Raw genomic sequence first — 27,500 nt, 5'->3', positions numbered from 1 at the left:
TTCCTACGATACACGACGCATATCACGATATATAATTTAGCTAACAAACCGTCTGCAAAACAGCAGTAAAATAAACAACAATGTTAAACTGAGTTTGACGATACACTTCTTTAATACCTACAAAGAAGATTAAGTAAGAAAAAAATAAATAACATAAAATCAACGACATTCTATACCATTTAACTGGTCATTATTAAAAACATTGAAAAAAATAATAATCCATATCACCGTACCAACGGTATCTCAGAAAAGTGTATCGCGTGATCATTGATCACGATATCGATATTATATCGCCCGGCCCTAGTATCTCTACTTTGAATTTGAGGCACTGTGTTTTTAAGGCATTATGAAAGCAGGGCATTTCATCCAGAAATGAAATATACGTTGGCAGAGAGTCTGAAAGCGAAGCGTACTGTATAGCTACCAGTTTAACACTCTGCATTTTTATCTCTCGTATACAGAATAGAACAGTTAGCCCTCTAATCAAAGTGATATACGGATGGCTAACTCGTGGAATTAGCAAGAATTAAATTGGCACATTAAAAAACGGCACGCCTCCGAGTCTTTTTATTCCTCACATACAAATCAATTTAAATGGAACCCGTAACTTCGCACGATACGTTTTCTGCTTACGTGGGTAAAATTGTGAGAAACTTGTTGCTAAGCAACTAGAAAATATCCTAAAACCCAGAGTATAATTGAGGCAAGTCGATAGCCTCAGTTATTAGCTATCCTAGCTAGCACTTGGCTGTTTGTATAAAATCCTTTATACAGACATACTTTCTAAAAGTGGAAACTAGATAAAACGGTCAAAAACATCAACGTTTACCTCAGATTTGTTAGTATATTGCTTAAAGAACGACTCTATACGACTAAAATCGAACTTTAATTAGAGAGCGTATCTATGTTCCCAGGGTCCTATGTTCCCCAGATTTATACGGCACATAATAAACACACAGTGATTTAAAGCTGGAGTTAGGTTTCAGTATAAGTGAGAGCTGGGACATGTTCATACTTTTTGCTGTGTTTTATAGGCGACAGTATGGCATTTCTTCAGTTTAGTGTATACATTTCACTATTTTTCATGCATGGAGTTGATCTGTATGAATACGCTGCTGAAAAAAACAATAGAACCCATTACAGAAATTCTAATGGTTTCCACTACAAATACCATTTACAAATGTAGTGTGTTTTGGGCCATATTCTGTTAGGATTTAATGGTTTGTATTGATTTCCACTAGACATAAACATGCCACCAATAGAACCCAACATATTACCCATAGAGACCCACAAGGACCGTTATAGTTTCCATTAAAACCAAAACAATTCCCATTAAAACAATTAGAATTTCTATAATGGTTTCTATTGGGGTTTTTTTTTTCAGCCGGGTGTAGAATAACAGCTACTTTTAGAGCAGCGCAAATGAGGGTTCAGCATGTGCGACCTAGTTAATTTTCAGTTAATGTTCATAACTTTCGTAAAGTGTGGATGAAGGATGGATTTTAAGCTAATGTATGTTGAATATTCATTTAAATGCGTCTTTTTTGTTTAAAGTTAAAAGGTAATAAAGTTAAAATGAGTCCTGATTACATAAAAGGTTTGGAAAAGTTTACTTAATGTGCCGGGGAACATACTGTAGGACCCTGGGAACATAGGAATGGCCCCCTATAATTACACTTAGCATCAGCTGCTAACCTTACTGCTCTGCTGTATTGAGAAACCTCAACATTGTGCGACAGCTCGTGCCACGGCATTGTGAGCGGGATCTGGTTTCAAGATGGAACCGTTTTTAGCTCTGCGATGTCCTTTTGCCTATTTTCATAGATAAGTGTGTGATTTGTTTAAGATAGTGTCGGTGCAAATCTAAAGAAGAAACCGATCATGTCATGGCTGATTGACCAGATTTGGGGTTAAGTGGTGAAAATTGTGTCATTTATGGTCCAAATATTCATTTCAACCCAGCACTCAGTCAGTACGTTTACATGGACAACAATAATCCGATATTAACCCGATTAAGACGATACTCTGATTAAGAAACTAGCATGTAAACCGTGATTTCTGATGACCTTAATCCGACTAAAGTCATACTCGAAGTAAACACAAATCGGATTAAGACGTGTGGAGTATTCATGTTTTAGTCACATTATGGAAGTGCGTTACAGACATGTACACACCTTAATCACAGTATTAACGTCGTGTGGGAGTTTTCACCGCGTTTAGCGAGAGGACACGTACACACACGGCGGTGCTCAACCGTTTGACGGCAAACAAGAGAACACGGCTGTATCCCAAACCGCATACTTACCTACTATGTAGTAGGAGAAATACACGTCTCTCTATATACTATATAGTACGAGAAATACATGTATCTCTATATACTATACAGTAGGGGAAATACACGTTTCTCTGTATACTATATAGTCGGAGAAATACATGTATCTCTATATACTATACAGTAGGAGAAATACATGTATCTCTATATACTATACAGTAGGAGAAATACATGCATCTCTATATACTATACAGTAGGAGAAATACATGCATCTCTGTATACTATATAGTCTGAGAAATACATGTATCTCTATATACTATACAGTAGGAGAAATACATGCATCTCTATATACTATACAGTAGGAGAAATACATGTATCTCTATATACTATACAGTAGGAGAAATACATGTATCTCTATATACTATACAGTAGGAGAAATACATGTATCTCTATATACTATATAGTAGGTAAGTACGTGTTTTTGGATGCAGCCCACGCTTCAAGGAGTCGTCTGTTTGCACGTGTAGCATGACAAATAATTAACTGCACTTAAAACTGTATACGGTACCATAGCGGATGCAAACTGTATGTCGATACGTGAAATTCTGGAGGGAACGTCGGACGGCATGGTGCGGTGGCGTAATAACATGCCATTAATCGATCTATGTTCTATAACACGTACAACTAGAACATGAAAGGAATATTCTAAAAGCGACTCATGTAAACACCTTATTCAGAATATTGTCTTATTCAGAATAAGGTCAATAATTAGATTACTGCTGTCCATGTAAACGTACTGAGTGAGAGGTTGAACATTTTATCAACGTTGTGTAGTGGTGGAGACATATTTGTTTGTTTAACTGTGTCACTTGTTTTTTTTTTTGTTTTTTTTTTTTAAAATGCCACCGCTTCTGGGTTTGCGTGATGTCTGTCCGAGATTGCTTTTATCGTGACAACTCGAGATCGAGTCGTTGGATGATTGTAGGATTTATTGTAGGAATCATCGTAACCAGCAGATGAACTGATTCGATTTTGGAACTGATTCAAACAGGGTCAAAGTCACAGCAAGGTCAAATGTCTGATACCCCGCCCCCCCAATAGCTTTGTTCCTGTTTGTCACACAGAGATGTTACGTACACGTTCATGTTCAGGATCTCAAGGCACAGGATCTTTTTTTGCCTTGCTACGATTTTTGCCATCGCTCCATCCGTGCGTCTCTGTCCGTGCGTCTGTCCGAGATGTGAGATTCTCGTTAGGATGACTTCTCAAGAACGAGCGGTTGAATGTTTGTAAGATTTATATAGAATTATCATCGTAACCAGCAGATGATCTGATTTGATTTTTGGAACCGAGCCAAACAGTGTCAAGGTCACAGAAAGGTGAAATTTCAGAACTAGTTTTGTTCCTGTTTTTCATGTATAATTTCATGTTCATGATCTCAAGGTACCTTTTTGGCTAGCTACGATTTTTGCCATCGCACCATCTGTGTATCCTTCCATCTGTGTGTCTGTCTGAGTGTCGAGATTCTCAAGAAGACTGAGATGGTGATTGAGATTCTGGGATTGCATAATATCTCAGCAACGAGTTGTTTAATGTTTGTAGGATTTATATGGAATTATCGTTGTAACCAGCAGATGAAATGATTAGATTAGTTTGAAGTATATTTTAAGGGTAGTTGTGGCGTACAAATTGGTAACAAGAAGGACTAGACTTGTTGGTAGCTGAGGCATCCTCATCAGCGCTATTGGCGTTGAGTTCGACTTGTTTGGTTATCAAAGATCCATAAATGTATGGACTTATCCTTGCTACCACCACATGAACCAAATTGATCCAAACATGGTTGATTTTAAGGATATTTCCCAGTGAAATTCTTTCTTTTCTTCTTTTCTTCGTGTACCCCAGCATGTTAGGAAGTTGGGGTCAGAGTGCAGGGTCAGCCATGATACAGTGCCCCTGGAGCAGAGAGGGTTAAGGGCCTTGCTCAAGGGCCCAACAGTGGCAGCTTGGCAGCACCGGGGCTTGAACCCCCGACCTTCCGATCAGTAACCCAGAGCCTTAACCACCAAGCCACCCTCATATTTGAGCCATTCAAATAATTAAGAAGAAGCACTAGACTTTTTGAAAGCTGTGGCATTTCCGTTGATGCCATTGGCTTCGAGTTCAACTTGTTTGCAAAGAATGAGGGTGACATGTACAGCATCTTTTCTTATCCAAGGCACTAAGAAAGCTGTTAAAGCCATCATTTTTTGATCTGGTGAGAGGGAGGGAGGTTAAACCCCTCAGCTCGAGCGCCCATCTGCAGTCCGTTCACGTTCACGTTGCTCAATATTGACGAAGACGGCGAGGCCTCCGGTCCAGCAGCTCTGGCTGTGTCCAATCAACTTCAGCGTGTGTGGTCTGAGAGCAAGCGGCCGAGTGTTTCAGATCGTCCAGTCAGTCTGCTCTTTGTTACAAAGATTGTTTCCGATAAGCGCTGACAGTATTACGCAATCCAGCCTCTGGGATGCAAGTCAGACGGAAGAACGACTGGCTCCACTGCATTATCAGGCCTGAGCGAGCCCGATCCAAATCCGGAATCTGTATATTACACCCACACACGCACTTCACACCCGTCTGTGATGCTCTCAGGCCTGAATTCCAGCCTAGGAAAATCTGAGTCCTCTCTTCTTTTACTTTTCCAGACTCTAGGCCCTTTAACAAAGATTTTATCTTTAGATTTGATCTTCAATCATTAATGAACGATCTATAAATCTATGAAACGTATGAAAGTCATTAAAATTGTATTTAACAAGATAAACCAATTAATGTGATTTATTATTATTATTTTTTTAAATCTTAGAAATAGAGCTGTAGCGTGTCTCTAATGTATTATAATCAGTGCCTTGTTGTTATCGTTATTATTAGGGGGCCAAGCACCAAACCTTCAGAAGCACTTTAGTGAAAGTTTGACTTTAAAGGTCAAATCCCCCGTATTGTCGGAGCTCAGTGATGACGGCATCGTTTTCTAAGCGCTACAGTGAATAAATCTTTATTAGCCTCTAGGCCCCAGAGGTCCAGAAGCCCTTTGGTAATCAACTACTGTATAAACTCCATTATAGAAAGACTGACAAGGGAATGGTTTTGTGTGAGAAAACTGGAAGGGAGGAAGTTGAGGAAAAAATTGCTTCAGAAACAGCACAACCGTTTCACAATAACAAAATACCACGATTTCATACAGTCTGTTATTGACTGCCATCATGAGTGGGTTTGTTGGAGTTAGTATACCATGATATTAGTTCAGACGTTTTGCTGCATTTGCAGGTTTATTCCATACTTCAAGTCACAACAAGGCCACATATTTGAAGATTTCTTTTTTGTGATTTGTGACACGTTTGTTAATGTGGGGCGCACGGTGGCGTAGTGGTTAGCACGTTCCCTCACACCTCCAGGGTCGGGGGTTCGATTGAGTGAGTGCAGAGCTTGCATGTTCTCCCTGTGCTGCGGGGGTTTCCTCCGGGTACTCCGGTTTCCTCCCCCAGTCCAAAGACATGCATGGTAGGCTGATTGGCGTTTCCAAAGTGTCCGTAGTGTATGAATGGGGGTGTGAGTGTGTATGTGAGTGTGCCCTGTGATGGACTGGCACCCTGTCCAGGGTGTACCCCGCCTTGTGCCCGATGCTCCCTGGGATAGGCTCCAGGTTTCCCCGTGACCCTGAAAAGGATAAAGCGGTACAGAAGATGGATGGATGGATGTTTGTTTGTTAATGTTGTTTAAAGCATTGTTACTAATTATACTCCTGTTAACCGCTTGCGGTTGTCCCAAGCGAGAACTACTTTCTCCTTCCAGGACGTTAATGTGGTGATGCTTGTTGTATTTTGACTTTAGGAGATGTTTTATCCTCTTGGATTGAAACGTTGAGGCATTTGCTAGAAATAGATTCTGTCCTTTTGTGAAATATAAAGTTACTATTGGATTTAATTTTTTGCGAAAGCCTTCCAGAAATCTTCACGGTGAAGGCGGGACATGCAGAACTGGGTGAATTTGTAGACCTTGAGCATTGTACCACAATCCCAAAGATTCGGTAGAGGTATTTAATATTCCGGTAACTAGCCAATCAAGTATTTATGTCTAAGTTTGTATGCCTAGACACAAGGCAGTGGAGTCAGACTGCATGTTTTAGTACCTCTTATTAAATATCTGCCCATAAGCACGTTAATTGTGGTCATCAATTATGGATGTGAATGAGTTCAGCTTTAAATAAACATGAAGTGTGCATCAGGGAATGGACGAGTAGAGTTTTGTACACGGCTTGCACGTGTCACTACACGTCTTCACGAGCCTCTGATGATGTAAAATTCTATTTTAATATGACGATACTCGAGACATTATCGAGTTATACGGTTGATTTGTGAGTTTTGCAGCAAGCTGGAGGTTATTTAAATGGGCCGCTGAGAGCTGAATGGGGAAAAAATGGTGGTGTTATTATCATTGCACCTCAGTGTGGTTGAATTCTCAGCTCTGATTGATCAGAAGGCGTGGATTTCATTCTCCATAACGGCAGCTCTGACAGTTCCGCCGGATTAGTAATTGAAACGACAGGTTTATAATAACGCACTCATGTGAATACGTTTCATACGGACTTGTCGAACAGGATCGTGTTGTTCTCCGCTCGATGTATCGCTTCGCTTGTATTTCCTCATTTGTCAGTCGCTCTGGATAAAAGCGTCCGCTAAACGAATAAATGTAAATGATGCGCCACACGCTGTGATCTACGACTAATAATAAATGGATAAACTTGTGTTCTTGTTTAAGAAAGAAAAACACATAGTTGTTGATATGGTGAAATTGCGTGTAAAGAGATGTTTGTTTATGAGGAGTCTTTTTAGTAAGTTTTCCATCACAGGAAAACCTTCAGGACGTATGACTTTGCGCTTTCTGGTTTTTCAGTTCAAATTAAAAGCTGCTTGTTTTTGTATTATAAACGTCAAGAGATCGAGTGAGAGAGGGGGGAAAAATAAAGAAAGGCTATTGAGGGAATGACTGTTTACAGGAAATGGCTCGTCTTAGGGACGTTCCACAACATTAAACACAACTATAAATGGGCTAAAAGCATGATGTGGAATTTTTTAATAAATGAAAAGTTGTGATTGTTGGCCGATGAGAAACGAAACACTTCAGGATGTGCCGTTGAAGGAAAATAATCAACTTCTCGGTGTTGGAGTAACTTTGACCTACATCACACCATCCCATCATGGATTATTTCCCTATAACCTCACGCCCCTGAGTGTTTTATGTGCTGAAATGTGTGTTATGGTATTATGGTGTGTTGCAAAGCCACAAAGTCAGCGTGAGCTGTTAAATCCTTATCGCTCTTTTTTTTTTTTTTTTTTTTTTTGTCTACCCATAAATCAGTGGGACGTTCCTTTAGCTGCTTATTTTTCTCAAGTTTGTGCAACAAAAGTCACAAAGTAGGAAAAAGGAAGCTTTTAGAGAAAATGTTCCATACGTGTTTCCCCATTTTACAAATCACAGAGCATGAACAAACCTCCGAGTTGTAGGTTTATTACAATAAAAGTAAGCGTAGTATTAATCCTCTCCTTTGCCCTGCCGAGCCTGCGAACCCTTTTCATCATGCCGTGGTTTGGTTAACAGGCGAGGGCTTCATTAGTTGGACATGTTCCCTGGAGAGGTGAAGTCTTTAGTACAAAATTAGAGCTGTTCCTTTGTGCCGCCGGCATCAGAATGATGTTAAATTAAGCCGGGCCTCTTTTTTTGGGGTTAGTGTGGAGAGGGAACAGGACTGAAATGCCCGGGGAGCGGTACTCCATACTTGTGTCACTTCATGTGTCTGGGATCAATCTGCTTTATTATTCCTACATAGATTTAAAAAAAAAAAAAAAAACAAGTTAATGTAAATGGATTTTTATCAGCGGAGCTTGAATTTTATTTATTTATTTTTTTAAAGAGAAACGCTGATTGTGTTTACATTTTTTTTTTTTTCTTCTCCAGAATGTGCACATCTCCTGCTGGCCCACAATGCACCCGTAAAGGTGAAAAACGCTCAGGGATGGAGTCCTCTCGCCGAAGCCATCAGCTACGGAGACCGTCAGATGAGTATGTTTTACAGTATTACATGTACATGTAAATACCTGACCCCGTAGTGCATCATGGGTATTCCGTATACCATCCGTACCGGCTCGGCTGCATCGATCAGTCCCAGTGCATTGTGGTATTTTACAAGCGTGCTAGAATTTCTCCACTGTGATCTCAGACGTAAAGTGCACTAAGTAGTGAATGGGATATAATTTGGAAACTCGTGGAGCTTTTCCACACAGCGCTTCGTTACGTTTTGCCAAGTTATCCCAGGACGTTGCGTAAAATGGGTGGAGCTAGAAACAGTGCTGACATTTGATTGGTTGAATACGATATCATCCTGGAAATGTAACTAGGACTGGTCTGGTTTTCAGTGGTTGCTTCTTTATCTTTTAGAATGTCATTTTAGGAGGCAACTTTAGACGTTTATTATATCTTTAGTTTTAGATTTAGTTTTATTTACCCGCACATTCACACTAGCAAGCAACAAGTCGCTCATTTTACTTGCAGTTTGTGTGTTGTCGGTTTATACTGGGCGTGGCCTGTTCAGCTTCTTTTTAGTTCGGACGACGTATTGGTAGTAGCCATATATATGTGTGTGTGTGTGTGTGTGTGTGTGTGTATATATATATATATATATATATATATATATATATATATATATATATATATATATATATATATAAAGCTTCTAAAGCCAAATAGTTAAACACAAATTTAATTATCAGTCTGTTAAATGATTTGATTTACATGCTGCGTGTTGCGTAGCTTCATTCTCAAATTAGCAAAGAAAGCTAACTGTACTAGTTACATACACTCACCAGACGCACCAACGATCTCTGCCACTTCCATCCAAGCATTATTTTTCTTCGTAATGTCTCTATACACGTTTTACAAGAGATCAGGATAAGTCGAAAGCACGGTTATAAGTTTATTGCGGATCGGAACTAAAGTGAATGGGGAACTAAAGAAATGTAGGACCATAGGATTGGTCAGAGGAAGCATTTGAGCCAACCGTTCGGCTTTATCGCTTTACAATGACGTGTCTAATCAGCATAGGATTCAGTTCAAATATCGTAGTGTCGCTCTCACGCATAGACAACAAACCGGGGCCTGTCTCTTCGTCGCTCGCTAGTCTGAATGTAGGTTTATTTAATCTATGTTTCTTGTTCATGATGTGTTTAACTCGCTTGTACATCTCATATGTTACACATGATCCAAAATATCTCCTGGCAGCAAGTCAGGTCGAATCCTAAATATAGGCCTATGGCTTTCTGTTCACTGGGTTTGTTATACCCTGTGTAGAGAGCATTGCCAGATATAGTTTGCAAAACTTTTCTCTGTTTTGACTTGAGATTAAAGCAGGACCGGCAGCACACCTGGCTTCGTTTGGGTTATTCAGCGCTATCATAACAACCTTGTTGTGTCTCGTGCTTAATAGCGAACATGTTGAACTTTCATGGGTACCATTATATGATGGACAAACCAGCACAGGCTTTACAAACAGTCCTTTTGTTCTGATTAGGTAAGTGCAAAATGGACCGGGTTGGTTTAAGCGATACCGTGAAGCTGTTCTACGAACAAGATGGAACTTTATTTATTTATTTATTTATTTATTTATTTATTTATTTTTGCTTCAGCGTTCACGTGCTCTCAGAGGAGACGAGTCTTCAGGCCATTCCTGAGGTTTCTGAAAAGTTCATTCCACCGTGAAAAACATGCAAATAAAGTCACATCAGGGGTGGCACCACTACTCCAAAAACTGATGCTTTTAATGATATTTAATAATAAGATTTGAGCTATTAATGATATTTAAAATAGAATCTCATGTGTCTCGAGTAGAAGGGAAGATTTGTCATTTGTCTATCAAAACAAAACAGACTAACTATTTATTTTTTATTATTATTATTATTTTTAACGAAAGTCCGAGTAGTTTGTTTCGACCCCACACCCTTCGTTTTGCGTTTTACTCCTCAGGCAGCTAATAACAACAAAAAATTTTCACGGAGTTAATTCTAAAATATCGACGACGTGTTCACGTTCCACAGAAGGTTGTCTGTCACTGTAGTAACTGTCTGTTTCGCTAAACATGTTCCCAGCAAGCCTTACTTACTTTATTTGAAGAATGTCATCTGAGGAATGTTCCTGTAATCGAGCCAGCGTATGTGCATATGTCACTTAAAATCTTGAAACGTTAGCGATACTGATGATTATTATTATTATATCGCCAATAGAGTGCTGCAGAGAAGACCTATTTCTGTAGGCCAACCCGGAAGTTAGCATCGCCCTGGTTCCCCTCGACAAAAAGCCAATAGGATTGCAGAAAATAAGTTCTGTGACCAAGGAAAGGTTTATGATCCTTACACCTTTTGTTCCTCAAGATAATCTTCACAAACGAACCACAACCTTTATGAATTCTGAAGCCTGAATACAGTCGGCAGAAGCGAGAAGCTAGTTAGGCTATAAACGAGCTGCAGTACGCTCGCATGACTTCAACATCACCACCACCAAGCTTTTTTGTAGCAGTGCAAGTTAAAAACAACAACAACACTACAACTGGGAAATACTATAAATCGATAAAGTCGTAAAGTTCCAGTTGGAATACAGCGCCCTCCACTAATATTGGCACGCTTGGTAAATATGAGCAAAGAAAGCTGTGAAAAATCATCTTTATTGTTTAACCTTTTGATCTTTTATTAAAAAAATTCACAAAAATACTCTGCTCTCATGGATATCAAACAATTGCAAACAAAACACAGGTATATATATAATATATATAAACCTGTGTTTTGTGAATTTTTTTGATAAAAGATCAAAAGGTTAAACAATAAAGACGATTTTTCACAGCTTTCTTTGCTCATATTTACCAAGCGTGCCAATATTAGTATTTTTTATATATATATATATATATATATATATATATATATATATATATATATATATATATATATATATATATATATAAATTCTGTTAAATATCAAAAGGTTCAACAATAAAGACAGTTTTTCACAGCCTTGCAAATCTGCAATCTGTGAGAAGCTCCTCCGAATATTGTGACAAGCTCCTCCGAATATTGCGGAGTCTGCTTGATTTTGCGTTCATTTCTGCGACCGCAAAGTCCTAGAGGGACTGTCGTAACTGGGAAAGACTGAGAGAGTGTTCAAAGTGCTGCTCGCTCTACCATTTAACAGCGACCTCGGGAAATTGTAATATGAACACGGCAGGGCAGTTTTCTTAAAGAACCTTTTGGGATTCTTTCATTCAACAACAAGCCACGTATTGGCTTTAACCTGGAACAAAAAAAAACATATGGTGAATGATTTTAACTCGCTTATTATTGCTGAACGTTGTTAGTTTGTTTAGAAGTCTAGCCCTTTTAGCTAATTGCTGGAGGGAGGGAATTCCTCTTGGCCTCAGTCGGTTATGAGATGAAAAGGAATTTATTAGGTGTGTGTGTATGTGTGTGTGTGTGTGTGTGTGTATCGACCGTGCCTCAGCCCTCCATACAGCCAGCCTCGCCGCTTTGATCAGGCGTATACGCTCAGCTTTACAGGCTCCCGTTCTTCACACCGCCGTTAGCAACTTTAAAGGTTAAAGCCAATAAGAAACCCAGCGGTCCTTCTTATATTTTTGGGGTCATTGCTAGTTTAGCCGGCGCATATTTTGCTGTGTTTTTCAAGCTTGGTTATGGTTGGGAAAGACTTGGAAAGAAACATCCATCCAGTTTGAACAGAGGGCTTTTTATTCGACAGGTTTCCATATGCAAAAATCCTGCTGTCTGGGGTTTCATTTATTTATTTATTTTGACTTCCTAGATTTATACAAAGCAGACAATAAGAAGAAGGTTTGCAAACCAGCTGGATGAGTCGTTTGGCAATTTTGTGAGACAACAAAACAGGGAAGTAAGTGTATGCAGAAGTTCACAAACATGTTTTGTTCTCGCTAGAGGGTAAGCCGGCAATCCCGCGCAAACGTTCAGCTTTTACGGTATAATTCGGTCGGGTAGGGAGAGGTGTTTTGGAGAGCTTTGATACTGTAGGATTAAAATGCTGTCCCTGTGCTTGTAGGGGTGGGGCAGTGTGTATCGTGATAGGGAAAGAAAAATAGTAACGTTGATAACATTATTCAGTACTGGAGTAGTTAAGGCCAGCGCAAATATGGGGCTTCCGGGTATGACACTTCCTTTGAAATACAATATTTAAAGAAGTCGATTGGTTTCCTATAATTAATATATATATATATATATATATATATATATATATATATATATATATATATATATATATATATATATATATATATATGTATGTATATAATATATATATATATATATATATATATATATATATATATATATATATATATATATATATATATATGTGTGTGTGTGTGTGTGTGTATGTTGGGCCCCTGAGCAAGGCCCTTAACCCTCTCTGCTCCGGGGCGCTGTATCATGGCTGACCCTGCGCTCTGACCCCAGATTTCTGACATGCTGGGGTATTCGAGGAAAATAATTTCACAGTGCATATGTATATGTGATCAATAATGACTCATTATCATTATACTAATTATTTAATATATAAAACACCCGAGGGTATGGTGTTATAGGAAAATAATCCACGATGGGGGTAGTTATGTTATCACCTCGAAGTGTATTATCGAAGTGTTTTATTCCTTCTATGCCACAGCAATTTGTCAACCATTAAAATTTTATAATAATAATAATAATAATAAAAAAGATGCATTCTACTATTTATCCATATAATTTTGTGGAACATCCACAAAGCAGGTTGATTTCTGTTATCACTTATGTTCTATCATCGATAAGCATTAATTCCCCCAACATCCTCTCTTTCTTCTTTCTTAAAGTGTAGAGAAAAATGGCAGCTAGTAGCTCTGTGACTGAGATCCTACAAAGCAGATCATAGATCATATGTCCTGAAGACTTTCCCATGGTGGGAAACTGTTATATGTTAAATCGTTAAAGCGGATTAGTGGTTAGCACTTTTGCGTCACACATCAAGGTTCGGGGGGGGGGGGGGGTTCGAATCCCACCTCCACCCTGTGCGGGTGGAGTTTGTATGTTCTCCCCGTGCTTCGCGGGTTTCCTCCATGTACTCCGGTTTCCTCCCCCAGTCCAAAGACATGCGTTGTAGGCTGAGTGGCATTTCCAAATTGTCCATAGTGTGTGTGCGATTGTGCCGTGCGATGTTTTGGCACCCCGTACACCTTGTGCCCCGAGTTCCCTGGGATTGGCTCCAGGCTCCCCCATGACCCTGTGTAGGATATGTAGCAGTATGGGAAATGGGTGGATAACTGTTTACAAAAAACATCACCATATCAACAATTAAACATTTTCTTTTATTAACTAACGTTACATTTTTTTTTTTATTCGGTTTATTAGTCTTAGATCATGTGGAGTCGCCAGACAATACCCAATGAATGAGCCGTTACTGTAGGAATTCAACAATTTTCAATAATTCAACAGTGCTGTTGTATAAAATATGTATATCATTCTGTGAATTATTTATTTATTTTACTCCCTTCTAGTTTGTGCATGTGCATGAATAAGTAGTGTATTTGTTCTAACTCCAGCGGACACTAAACCATACACACGAGCGCTAAAAGGCAGAGCTGTCGCTTCTAATCAGTGAGCATCCCACGCGTCCGTCCGGCTTTCGCGTCGCTTCCTTGGAGCGAAAACCGTAAATGCTACCGTACACGTGAACGTTTTCCGCCATCGCCCTCTGCTCTGCTTCAGAGCCCTGACTGCGTCAGAGCCGAGATCGCAAGAGCGCCGATCTTTCGCCTCACTTTGATGTCTGCTCTACATTTCACAGCAGATGTGTTATTCGATCCTCCCACATCTGTACCGAGGATAAACACGACGTGTTCTAATGCGGTCTGAGAAATCGGGCCAATTTGGGAGGCAGGCCAGGACACTATTCGAAAATAAAGTTCAGTCTAAAATCCTGAAGAGATGTGTCGTTGGAGAAACGCTTTAAAGGTTCTACAAAAGGGTGACCATTTTTATTATTTGGGCTGGAACATCTTGAATGCTCCTTGCTATAGATTCTACAAGTAATTGTAGAGAGATGGAGCACCTGTCTTCTAGAAAAGAATATTCCCTTAGTTGGACCAGTATTTCCCAGAGGTGTTCTAGTGACTGAAGTAGACGTGTGGGGGACTGGAACATTGCACGATTGGTCAGTCAGTTGCGTATGAAGCTCGCAGGACAAAAAAGGCCACATCCATTAATTAAGGAAAATGATCCAGTATTACATATCTCTGAGTGGCAAAAGTATGTGAACGTCTACGATTAGCAGTTAATTTGATGGTGAAATTAGAGTCCGGTGTTTTCAATCAATGGGATGACGATCAGGTGTGAGTGAGTGAGCGCCCTGTTTTATTTAAAGGACAGGGATCTATCAAAGTCTGATCCTCACGACACACGTTTGTGTAAGTGTCTCATGGCACGGAAAAAGGAGATTTTTGAGGACCTCAGAAAAAGAATTGTTGACGCTCATCAGGCTGGAAAAGGTTTCAAAACCATTTCTAAAGAGTTTGGAGTCAGAGAGATTGTGTACAAATTTATTATTATTTAAAGAACGGTGCTTTCTTGTCAGGTTTTGCTCAAGATGTTAAAATTATTGGCACTCTTTAAGAGAGTGTGCAAAAATAATCGTATGAGCTAAACATTACACGTAATTCTTGTTACTTAATTGCGTTAAAGTCTAAATTTCTCTTCTTTTAGTTGTTGTTTTCTCCGAGACTCATAATCGCCCCCCCCCCCGAGCGAATATTTTCAGTGAACGCATATCGTCAGCCTTAAAAATGCATATGCATGTTAAATATGGTTCTCCGAACAGAAAACCTCAAACTCTTTCACACACGTAAAATCTGTCATCCGTTACCATGAGGGAAATCTCACGAACTTAAGAGCTTTTAACTCAAAAAGAGACAAGTCGCTGATGGCATGTACAAGTCAGGTGATTCTTATTTAAAAGAGAAACATCAATTAAAACATTATATTTGAACAACAACAACAAAAAATCCATTCTCTTGTTCAGTCGTGTCATGGCTTGGTTCAGTAAAAAGCCTTGAACGTTTGAACATTTTCACGGAATTGGACACGCCCTAAAATCGAACGTTTTTTTTTTTTATTACACTCTTTAAGAAAACATATGTTGTGCATACAGCATCCCTGTATATCATTGCATGTGTTGCTATATTTATTCCTTCTCATTTTCATGAAGGATACCAATAGTGACCAGTATGAAGCTGACCGTAGATGAAATTCCAGTAGTGACAAGTGGTAAAGGAATTTTTGGCCATGGTAGTTGGCATATTTCTCTGTGGCCACTTTTGCTTGTAGTAATAATGCTGCGATCCATTGTACTTGGAAATTTCCAGTTCAGTTTTCCCCGGGTTCCTGTGCTTCTACTTGGAAAAAACATGGATTCCCAAAGCAAGGTCATATTTGTTAGGGCTAGTCTCTGAATTTGTCAAACATAGAAGGATGGTAAATGGTCTGCACTAATATAGTGCTTTACACTGTGTCTTATTCACCCATTCACACACACACTCACACACCAATGGTAGCAGAGCTGCCATGCAGGGCGCTAACTCACCATCGGGAGCAATTTGGGGTTCAGTGTCTTTCCCAAGGACACTTCGGTATGTGGAGTCACGTGGGCTGGGAATCGAACCGCCAACCCTACGATTAGTGGACAACACACTCTACCTCCTGAGCCCTAAGCCTCAGCATTAATTACTTCTGCATGATTAGTGATTAGTATAAGATAAGATCAATTGTTTTTGTTCATCTTTGCTTATGAAAATCTGTCATGATCATGAAGATGATAACTAGTAGAAACTACCAGAAATTGGTTGTACTACTTCCAATCAATTGCTTGTTTTTATGTGTTGAATTTGTAGAGGGTTTTTTTTTTAAATGCTTTCTAATCGGAAGCAACCTGGGTTTGGTGACAGGCTGAAAATCCATGTGATATTGACTTGGATGGATTTTGGGATTTGCAAACCAAGAGAGTCCAAAACGGAGTCAACAGCCCAGGCACACACACACACAAGAAGAGCCAAACCGTTATTTTTTTTTTTTTCTTCCTTCATCAGTTTCCAAACTGTTTCCCGTACCACAGCCTGAATTTGTAATATACTGGACAACATCTACACCGTGGGATCTGCTGCTCTTTTCGTGAGCTCTCTGCGCTCTGGAAGGGAAAGTCAACCTCAGATGGAGGTGATTTTGTTGGCGAGCGTCATTCCCAGCAGATCTGGAGCACCATGTCTGGCTACAGGATTAGCAGGACCTCGCTGTTCTCTGCTCTCTCAGCTAAGCTCTTGAACCATTTAATAAACATTAGCAAGAGTAAAACCTCCTCCTGCTGCTGTGTCGGTTTGCTTTATGCTATTTGGCAAATGGATAATTTCATTTCAATGTTGGACATTGGCCTGTTAGGAGTTTTGTGCTTTTGTTCTTTCTTTTCATACGTCGATGAGTTTTCTGGTCTGCTTGATTTTCTTTGCAGATTGATTTTTATAGTTTTATATTTCCAGTTAAGATATTTTTATTTCAGAAATTCAGCCACAGTTCAAAAAAATTAAATAAAGAGACATGGAAATGTCGCACGCTCTGGGGCATTTGCAGGCAGATGGCAAAGTGGTAGCCCCCTGTGGAAGGATAGCAAAGATAACAAACCACTCCTGGTCGCATCACCTCTGATTAAGCTGCTTGGTTGGATACGGGCCCATGTGGGCTTCTAATTTCCAAGCACTGGCTGAGTTAGGGGCTTGGCACAGCCATGTCCTGATGTTTTGCCACTTTGCACAACCACTGAGGTCACAAGAGCCAAAGCCTGCCCAAGAGTGTGTTGCATCGGCTATGAGTGCCCAGTAGTCCACTACATCTATGGATTGGACACTCTTGTCCAATCATACCCGCTCTTACACTTTATTTTTTGTTTGTCGCCACCTTGATGTTTCGAATGAACGTTGTTTGTACTCTTTTGGAAACTATAAACAAATTAGCAATCTAAAAAAATATCCTGAGCAAGATAAAGATTTTCCAGAAGATGCTTGAAGGAGTTTATGCGAACACTGTGTAATGCCCCATACGCCCCGATGTTAATTTGTCCAGTGAGCTTCAAATTTGACTGCGTGCTCCCACATGTTGGTCAAATCTGCTCAGTCCCAGGACTGCCATGGGCTTCTACTCCCGATGCACACCTCTAGGCCAAGGAGTACCCAAGAGTGGGCAGCGTCTACAAAGGAGCAGGCATGAGTATAGTACATCTTCTGGGCATTGTCCACCGAAGAGTTTCCAAGTGCACCTAAGTGTGGGTGACATCAGGCCAGAAGTGCCCAAGAATTAGCACCGTATATTGATAAGCACCCGAGAATGCACTACATCTAATAAGGACCTCCCGAGAGTGGTCGACGTCTAGCAAGAAGCATCCAAGAGCGGGTTATATCTAGCATGGAGTCACGTCTTCCTAGCCAAGACTCCCATAGGCACCTTCTCCATATGCATGAAGAAAGCCAAGAGTGGGTAAGGTCTACAAGGATGCACGCAAGAACATAGTACATCTTCTGGGCATTGTCTACCGAGGAGCACAGAAGAATGCACTACACCTACCAAGGAGTCCCCAAGAGCACCTAAGAGTGGGTTACATCAGGTCAGGAGTGCCCAACAGCTGGCAACATCTATTGATGAGCACCCAAGAATGCGCTACATCAAACAAAGTAGAAGGGTCCAGGAGTGGGTTACATCTAGCATTGAGTGTCCAAGAGTGGGCAGTGTTTATCAAGAAACATCCAGGGGTGTCCAAAAGTGGGCGATATGTCTAGCAAGGAGTGCTTCCATGTCGGACCAACGTTGCCCTGAGAATCCACCACACCAGCCTACACTTGCATGAGAGTTTGCCTTGCCTGACAGCCAGTGTCTAAGAACTTTCTGCAATCTGGTATTTTTCGGTTGGTCCGCATTTAAACTTCAGAAAACGGTGAAGTTCCTTCAGAGTGAACGAACATTCTCAAATCACTTTCATTATGTTTTAGAAGGCCGATCTGTAGCGTTAGGCAAAATCTATCTGTGTGATGGAACGAGCGAACACTGTGTCCCGGGTGTCATGCCTCCGGGGCATGACTGCCATGCTTTGCTTTTTTTTTTTTTTTTGGGTGGATGAAAATATGTTATTGCGCTGTTGAATTTTTTTTTTTTTTTTTTTTTTTTTTTTTTTTTTCCATCCAAGGTCAGCTCAAAGAGCACAGAACTTGTTACGTAATGTTGCGGATTTTGTTGAAGACTTGCTCGGAGAGACTGTGTGACACTGCCAAAGGTGATCTATTTATTTATTTATTTATTTTGGTGGTGCTACGCTGTAAACGAACTGCATTCCTTCCTAAATCCCTCACGTAGCCGGTTACACCTTGACTGACGATGTCTGACGCAAATTCCCCTCTGAGCAGATTTCAAAACATCCAAACTAAGCGTGTAATTTCTCAGTAATTTCTTGTGCAACTGAGTTTATTTAAAAACCAGCTCCTATTAGTTCCCCAGGGTTCCTCATCTCAGGGTTGTTAAGCTGAGCTCCGTAGCGCTAAAGAGAGCTCCTGCTGCTGCTTTTCTCTTCCTGCAGCTTGCCAAGGTCATTAGTTTATTGCACCTTTTCCCACTAAATGTCGTTGATCGGAAACGTTAATTAAAGCTGAACTGAGATGTAGTTGAAAATGGCGTTTTTATATTTCATTTATAGATGTCACGTTTCTTTAAACTGGTTTGGACATATTCACACTAGGGGGTAGAAGATATGATAATATAATCTTATCATGATTGTCACTGTACATTTTCCTAACCGTGTTATGATTCACTTCCTAAATTCTAACTTTGATTATAACTAACTGGTAGCTAATTGGACTATGATATTTTTGGTTTATACCACTGCTGGATGCTCCATTCTGATCGGTCAGAAGGCGTTGATTCATTTTCCATAACAGCAGCTCTGACAGGCATTCTGACTTCAAGGTTGATCATTTCTATAGTAACAACTTGCACGACGACGGATACAATAAAAACAAAAAGAGTGTACTTATTGATATGGGGAAGTTTTGATTTATGGAAGGAGTCTCCAGTGTCAGTGCTTTATTACAGTCAGAGGTAACGCTGTAACCTTAAGGCTAGGTCCAAATTAATCCGGATGAATTCGAAAATCTTTTTCTCGACGTTTTAGCTTTGCATTCCGGCCGGCCTAGGACAGCGTTTTTTTTGTCCTGCGATAAATGGAGCATTTCGGAAACGCCCTCCCAAGTGGATAAATTTGAAAACGCCGTTTGCCCCTTGACTGACAAAACGGACATTTTTGAAAACGATGAGGCGTTTTTAGCCACGTGACACATTCAACTAAATGAAAAAAAACAAGATGGTGGACGATGTCGCATTGCAGTTGTTGTGCCTGCTATCTAGTTTGACAGCTTTGTTAAAGATTAACGTCATTTGTAAAACCTTCAGATTGCGTTTTGAAGTAAACGCCTGACGGAAACGACGCACGCCGAAGCTTCTTACGTTGTTACGCGTGCACGGTACAGGGATGCAATTTTATTTATTTATTTATTTTTAAAACCCGGTTTGAAACGCTTTCCGAAAATGCCGTTTTCAGATCGATCCGGTAGAACGTGGACGCCGCCTAAGGTTTTCACACATGGGGCAAATCTTTAGGATTTTTTTTTGTTGGGGGTGGTTTCTGGGTCACGTGACAAGCTGTGAGAGACAAAAAGAAAAAAAGAGAGAGAGGTCGGTGAGTTGAACGGCCGTTTCTAGATGTTATAACGTCAACGATGCCCGGAAGTAACGTTTTCACAGACGTTCCACACCATCAAAGGTAACTGTATAGGGGATAATAAAATGTCTTTCTTTAATAATAAAAAAAAATCAAATAAAATCATAATCATTGACAAATTGATGTGTAAAAGGAATAAAATGGAAAAAAAATTAATAAATCGAATGAATCAGCTTCAGGATGGTAACTCGGTAACTCCGATTCACTCCGACTCCACCTTTGATTGTTTTCCTATAACGGGACGAATCGACGTATTTCCGTGCAGTACTTGAGCTATACCTCGTAGGAGATGCATGAAGATTGCATTCCGTAGCATGGCTTCATCCGGAAATCCTGAGCAGGCTCGTGCTGCTTACCGAGTGATTGATTTCTGTGCATTAAAGGACCTCATTGAACTTGCAAACGAATGCATGGGCATCGATCCACCTGCAGCCGTTAGCCGAAGGGCTTTGGACTGTTAAGCCGATTTTCCGATGAAGTTACAGTCACTACCGACTGACACTTTTCACATGGCTATAGTAAGTCCAAGATGGGGGTCCGTGGATGCTTTCTACTAATATATTTCGTTATTTCGTTATCGTGTGCGTCAGAGTAGGATCGCTATTTACGTCTATGGTTGCAAAGATGCTAATACCCAAGCACTTCGGTTCGCACGGGCGGACCATACAGGTCGCATTTTCGATCATTATAACCTGAACGTTTTGTGCTCCAGAGCTTACCGAGTGTGTGGGGGAAAGTCGATGAGCTGTGCAGTGTGAGAAGCGCCTGACCCCGAGTGCACGTCTTTTTGTGTTTGCAGTCACGGCGCTGTTGCGGAAGCTGAAGCAGCAGTCCAGAGAGAGCGTAGAGGACAAGAGGCCTCGGCTGCTCAAAGCTCTTAAAGAGGTAAGCAAATCTCTCCCACAAGCCCGGTTCAGCTCCCTGTTCGGAGTCTAGCGTGCAGCGCGTGAGACGTCGAACGCGGGACGAGTTTAGTTTGAAAAGCCGAGCACGTAGCGTGCCGTCTGAAAAAGCTCCGGCTCACTCTTGTGCAGCCATGGAGCTGCTCCAAATTCCTTCGGGCGATCGTTGGTCTGACACGCCATGCAGACACACACACACACACACACACCCAAACGTTTGTCTAGCTATCTTTGTGAGGACTTTCCATCGATATTCTCGGTAACGCACTAATAATAAATACAGAAATGCATGATGTACACCTGACCTTGACTTTCACCTTACTTTCACCTCAGTAACCAAAAAGAACGGTCTCTTTTAGTTTAAAAACAGAAGATGTTGTCGTCTAAAAGCTTCTATAATGACTGTCATTATATTTGATGAAATTTAGTTAGGAGCAAAAGTTTACACCCCCTAAGCTTTATTTATTTATTTATTTATTTATTTATTTATTTATTTTTAAATAAAAGGTGGAGGTATGTGAAATTCCTAGCCCTGTTCAGACAGTATTTGATTTCCATCCCAGGTATTTTAGTCCCGTCTGAATCAGTGTAATTTTTTTTTTTTTTACTTAAAGATTACTCTGTCCTTCATCTTCTATAAACTAACCAGAGGAAACATGCAAATACTATATATATATCCTGTGTGATCTGATATGTTGATAAAGATTGCGTTATATCCTGTGGGGGAAAGAGGTTTCTCGCTTTTATTTTCCAGTATTAAGACACTTCAGGAAGTGCTCTCTCTCTCTCTCTTTCCTATCGCCTCATGATAAAAAGCTATCGACTTGACGGAGTTTAAAAAAAAGTTTAAAAAAAAAACGAAACAGAAAGTTTTAGGTAAGTTGTTGAGTTTTAGAACTAGGTAATGGTTTTTTGTGATCGTCGAGGCCAAAAAAGCTTGAGTGTTTTTAAAAAAAAAAAATTATTTGAACTACATGAATTGGTGAAATTTTAAGCACAGGATTCTTCTTTTAAACTGCTACCAGTGAAGACACCTACGTAACCACATGCTATGATTAGAAAGTACACCACAGATAACATTCAGTACATGGTTTTTATCGCTTTTCTGACCTCGAGAACCACTGCGCTTTCTAATCTATCGAAAGAACATTCAGCACCAAATCAAAATTCACTGATGTAAAATTGTAGGGGAAAAAAACCCCCCAAAACATTTCGTTTAAATTGGTTTGTTTGATGTATTTTTCTGTTAATCTGTACTCTTTTTCAGCGTAAGAGAACACAAGCTATCCGTCAGAGTTTACAGCATGCCAACAACGCGTTAACGTAACACAAGGTGAACGATGCATCGTATTAACAGGACGCCGCAAACGCATCAGCGTAACAAAACGCGACCGCGGCGTCGATTTACGCAGACGACGCGTCCGTTTTACAGAACGCAAACTATGCGTCATTTTCACACGACGCGAAGGACGCATCCACCGAGAGCGGATAACCGAAGGATGCGTGAAAAGCAAAGTTAAATTTTGGTTACGTTCGTATGGCTGTACTCGTGTTCGACGCGTGTGAATCGAAGAGGGCTTCGGCTAAACGCGCAGCGTGCATCGTCTTGGCCCAAATCGGAGGTAATTTCGAGAAATCGCAAGCGCCGAAGAATTCTTTGTGCCGTTTATTTGATTTTGCGTTCACGTCTGCGATCGTGAAATCTTGGAGGGACTGTATAATAAAAGTCAGAACAGTCAGGATTTGTATTGCGTGATGAGCATGAGTACATCATGAAGACGCGCCCATCTCCGTGATTTATACGAAGATCACGTATCCCGTTCGAAACGATCGCAGTTATTACAGACCGGCTCCTGAACACCGATTCAAAGACACGGTCTTTTAATGTCTGGATATCTTCTCCAAATATTCTAAATAATACTCTTAAAAGTAGAACTCCGAAATGTTAAAAACTATGATTGGGGCAGTGGTGGGTTAGCAGTGGTGTACTTATCGGAAGGTCGGGGGTTCAAGCCCCAGCACTGCCAGGCTCTGGGTTACTGATCGGAAGGTCGGGGGTTCAAGCCCCAGCGCTGCCAGGCTCTGGGTTACTGATCGGAAGGTCGGGGGTTCAAGCCCCAGCGCTGCCAGGCTCTGGGTTACTGATCGGAAGGTCGGGGGTTCAAGCCCCAGCACTGCCAGGCTCTGGGTTACTGATCGGAAGGTCGGGGGTTCAAGCCCCAGCGCTGCCAGGCTCTGGGTTACTGATCGGAAGGTCGGGGGTTCAAGCCCCAGCACTGCCAAGCTTGAGCAAGGCTCTTAACCCTCTCTGCTCCAGGGGCGCTGTATCATGACTGACCCTGCGCTCTGACCCCAACTCCCTAGCATGCTGTTCTGTAATGTACATGTGATCATTATCATAGTTGATGAAATGATGCGTCTGTGAGAGATCAGCTGGTTAACCAAACACACTGTCAGACGAACAATGTTAATCCAAGCACTTCCTCTATCCCGAATTTCACAATGGAGACACGCGACTCAACTTTTATTTTCGTCTGTGATCGTTTCAAGCGTCTTCTGACTTGGGGGCGGGGCCAAAATCACTGTTCTGGTTTGTTTTTTTGTGTTTTTTTTGGTCGTTTTTTTTCCCTCCGTGTTCAGGCTGGTCCTTGTTCTTGCACGGCTTGTTTCAGAACAACACACACACGCTGGGAAAACTGCAGTTTGCAGCATCTGCTGTTTGGGTGTCACTGAGAGTTTGGTCATTTAAAGACTGACTGTGATCACGAGAGAGAGAGAGAGACCGAGTGAGAGAGTGCTGGGTTTAATATGACGGAAAAACCAAATCCTCCCTTCCCTTTTGGGAATTATTTATATAACTTTTAACGTGAATGTCACTTACGTCACGTGATTAAAAAAAGCAGAGCACCATCCTTATCTGATGGAGCGCTTTATTGTGCGTCTTTTTGTTTTACTTTACAGCTTGGCGACTTTTATTTGGAGCTTCACTGGGATTTTCAAAGCTGGGGTAAGTATGTCTTTATTTATAAATTCCTGAAACGCAGATGGCGACCCATGTTTAAACAACCCACATTATAACAGCAGTGTGTGTGCGTGTGTGTGTGTCTTTACAGCATAATAAAACGGATAATTATACGGATTTTTTAGCAGACAGTGGCTGTAGTTCAGGACAGCAGTCGAGTGTGTGTTCGAGTGAAGAAAGTGCAGCGTTGCAGAGCGGAATTACATCAGAGGGGACAGCGATGGCCAGCTGGATTACAGCAGGGAGAGAGGGATGGGTGGGGAAGGGAGGAGAGGCCGTTTAAAAACACACAGAGGGAGTGGCGTGTCTGAGAGAGCAGAACTTTGCACCTCCTGGTGGTTAACTCATGTCACTGCACCTCTTCTCTCGTTTATTTCAATCCCAGCACGCCTGGGTATCACCTTAAAAGGACGGGATATTTTCTGAAACTTCTGGAAATAGTATTGGTATTCGGTTTCATTCCTAGTGTTCTGATTTAAATGAATATCTACACACACACACGTATATATGAGATCTCATTTATCTTATTAGGCAGGTGACCTACTGAACTAGGTTCTTTATTTAAGCTGTGATCCTTCTGTCCTCCGTGTGCTGTTAAAGGAAACAGCTGGGTTTGTTCTCTGACTAAAGGCGGTTTTAATTCTTCCCAACAGTGCCTTTACTGTCTAGAATTTTACCCTCGGACGCTTGCAAGATCTACAAGCAGGGGATCAACATCAGGTCAGTATCGTGATGGAGAAACGCCTTTTTTTTTTTTTTTTTTTTTTTTATAAATGTGGTGCTGTGAGTTTTTAAAGTCAAGTGACATTATCTTGCTCGGAAATGCTTTCAAAAAGTGTCTTTTCCTGCCGGAAACCATTGTTTTCGGAAGTGTGGAGAGCCAATTGAAACCTGGTGGAAGATTCTGAAGCTTCTGGCCAGAAAAGTACAAAACGCACCATACGGCTCAAAGTATGTAGACCCCTGACCATCCCACCGATACGTGGTTTTCGGTCAGCTCATTCCTGATTTTGTCCACCGTTTGCTGTGATAATAACCTCCAGTCTTCTGCGAAGGATTTCCACTAGGTTTTGGAGCGTAGCTGTGGGGATTTGTGTTCATTCAGCTACAAGAGTGTTAGTGAGGTTGAGATCAGGAACTGATGTTGGGTGACGAGGCTCAAAACCAAAGGTGTTCGGTAGGGTCGAAGTCCGGGTTCTGTGCAGGCCACCTGAGTTCTTCTTCTCAAACCGTGTCTGCACGGGGGAATCGTCATGAGTTGTCATTCTATATGATATATAAAGACATTCTGTATAGTTGTGTGCTTCTGATTTTGTAGCAAGCGTTTTGTAGGAAGAACCACATACGGGTGTGATGGTCAGGCGTCCACATATTTTTGGCCATATGGCGTGCATCCGAGAGCTTAGAAGAAGCCAATTACACCAGCGGGGAATTGCCGGAACGTCCGATTTTTGTTAAATCCCGCCTCTGTCCACTTCCTGTGCTGGGATTGGACCGTTGTTGTTTTTATATGCGGTCCGTAAGACGGGACGGGACGGGAAGAAGAATATCCAGGAATTGATGATGAACAAAAGTCTCCAAGGGTCCACTGTTTTCTCTGGTTGCTCCGGTGATCTGAATGACTTATGGACTTGCCTCATCCTCTTTGTATTGTAGAATTCTGCCACAGCTGATTTAGCCTCTCTGTCCTGTAGCGATCCACTGAAACGGGGCAATTAGACCTCACAAAACCTTGATGATGATGATGACGGCCATTAGCATTCGCAAGTATTGATCATGGAATTACGCGAAACAGTTTCTGTATTATCCGGTCATTTATTTCACTTATCAGGTTTTATGACATGCTCCAGCATGACTAATGATGAGTGGTGTCAACTGGGGTGTGAAATCACCGCTCTCGTCGGAGTAGGCTGAAGTGGAAAATGACTCAGTATCTCCGTGTCGATCCATTACCCATAACGCCCCTCTTCAAACGATGACACTAAATGTTCCATTTTCCGTACGTGGCTCCTAAATGCGAACTGTAACCACCATTCAGAGACGACCCGTAGAGACGCAGCTTCCTCCAGCGCAGAGTGGGCGCAGGCGCAACAGGAGTAGGCGTAATAACGCTTCCTATACGTATTACACGACCACTCAAAAGTTTGTACGCCCCTGCACATAGACGGGTTTTGTAAGACGACGACGACGACATCAACGCTGTGGAATAACAACACGATGGGATGATTTTAAATAACAGAATTATGGCATGAGCGAGAAATGTTGAAAGAAATGAAAAGTGTTTAATGTTTCAAAACGTTCAGAAGGTCGGCGTTTCCCGATTATGAATTCTTTATCCGAATATGTTTTGAGAGATTTGTGAGATTTTCGATTTGCGTGAGCTGAAAGCCGTAATCATCGAGATTAAAACAAATAAAGGCTCGAAATATTTCACTTTGCGTGTAACGAATGAAAAATATATGAACGTGCCACTTTTTGAATGAAGTTATGGGAAAAAAACGAACTTTTCCACGATATTCAAATTTTTTTTTTTTTGGATGCACCTGTAGGTGGGTGGGTTTTGCACGTATTCATGAAGCTCCGCCCCCAGGAGAGGCCCGTAGACAGTCTGGAGCATTTCTCAGTGACTTTATACACGTTTGCTAAGGCCACGACTTAATCCGTTGTTTTTTTAATTGTTATTATCATGTTCATTTAGAATCTTCCGGGTTATTTGTACAAGTAAGGAATCATTTTTTAAAAAATCGACTATTGCGCCTTTGAATACAAAACGGACTCCGCATCTGTCCTGTTGCGTGTTTACGTGAGCGTAACATGAACTTCGAAAGTCTTGCTCTTCTCTCCTGTCAGGTTGGACACCACTCTCATCGACTTCACAGACATGAAATGCCAGCGAGGAGACCTGAGCTTCATCTTCAACGGCGACGCCGTTCCGTCCGAGTCCTTCGTGGTGCTGGACAACGAGCAGAAGGTGTACCAGCGGATACACCACGAGGTCAGCACGATCACACACACACACACACACACACGAGATTTATTCTTTCGGTGGCGCGCTGTCGAGCGCAGACTTCTTACGCCACCTTGTGCTCCTGACGCCCGTGTTTTAGGAGTCGGAGATGGAGACGGAGGAAGAGGTGGACATTTTGATGAGCAGCGACATTTACTCGGCCACCCTGTCCACCAAATCCATCACCTTCTCCCGAGCGCAGAGCGGCTGGCTCTTCCGCGAAGACAAAACCGTGAGTTCTTGTCCCGTGAACGGAACAAATGCCAGAGTCGTTTCATTTTTACGGATCGACTTAATCCTGGTTGCGGTTGCAGGAACGGGTGGGGAACTTCCTGGCAGATTTCTACCTGGTCAATGGCCTGGTTCTGG

At 41.3% G+C, this 27,500-nt stretch overlaps 1 protein-coding gene across 1 annotated transcript in view; it reads left to right on the top strand.

The window, feature by feature from the left end:
* The window catches only part of ankrd13c (ankyrin repeat domain 13C), a 40,093-nt gene that overhangs the window by 5,499 nt on the left and 7,094 nt on the right, over positions 1 to 27,500 (top strand). Inside the window, exons 3-9 of the mRNA XM_053633928.1 lie at positions 8,261 to 8,365; positions 21,000 to 21,085; positions 24,064 to 24,109; positions 24,778 to 24,844; positions 26,975 to 27,119; positions 27,232 to 27,363; positions 27,446 to 27,500. The exon at positions 27,446 to 27,500 is cut by the window's right edge and continues 107 nt beyond it. Of these exons, the coding sequence (XP_053489903.1) occupies positions 8,261 to 8,365; positions 21,000 to 21,085; positions 24,064 to 24,109; positions 24,778 to 24,844; positions 26,975 to 27,119; positions 27,232 to 27,363; positions 27,446 to 27,500 (636 nt within the window). The remainder of the gene's footprint in view (positions 1 to 8,260; positions 8,366 to 20,999; positions 21,086 to 24,063; positions 24,110 to 24,777; positions 24,845 to 26,974; positions 27,120 to 27,231; positions 27,364 to 27,445) is intronic.

Source organism: Ictalurus furcatus, chromosome 10, assembly GCF_023375685.1.
Source record: "Ictalurus furcatus strain D&B chromosome 10, Billie_1.0, whole genome shotgun sequence".
Lineage (NCBI taxonomy): Eukaryota > Metazoa > Chordata > Actinopteri > Siluriformes > Ictaluridae > Ictalurus > Ictalurus furcatus.
The sequence above is the reverse complement of the archived record's forward strand: the minus strand, read 5'-3'. Positions and strand labels throughout refer to the sequence as shown.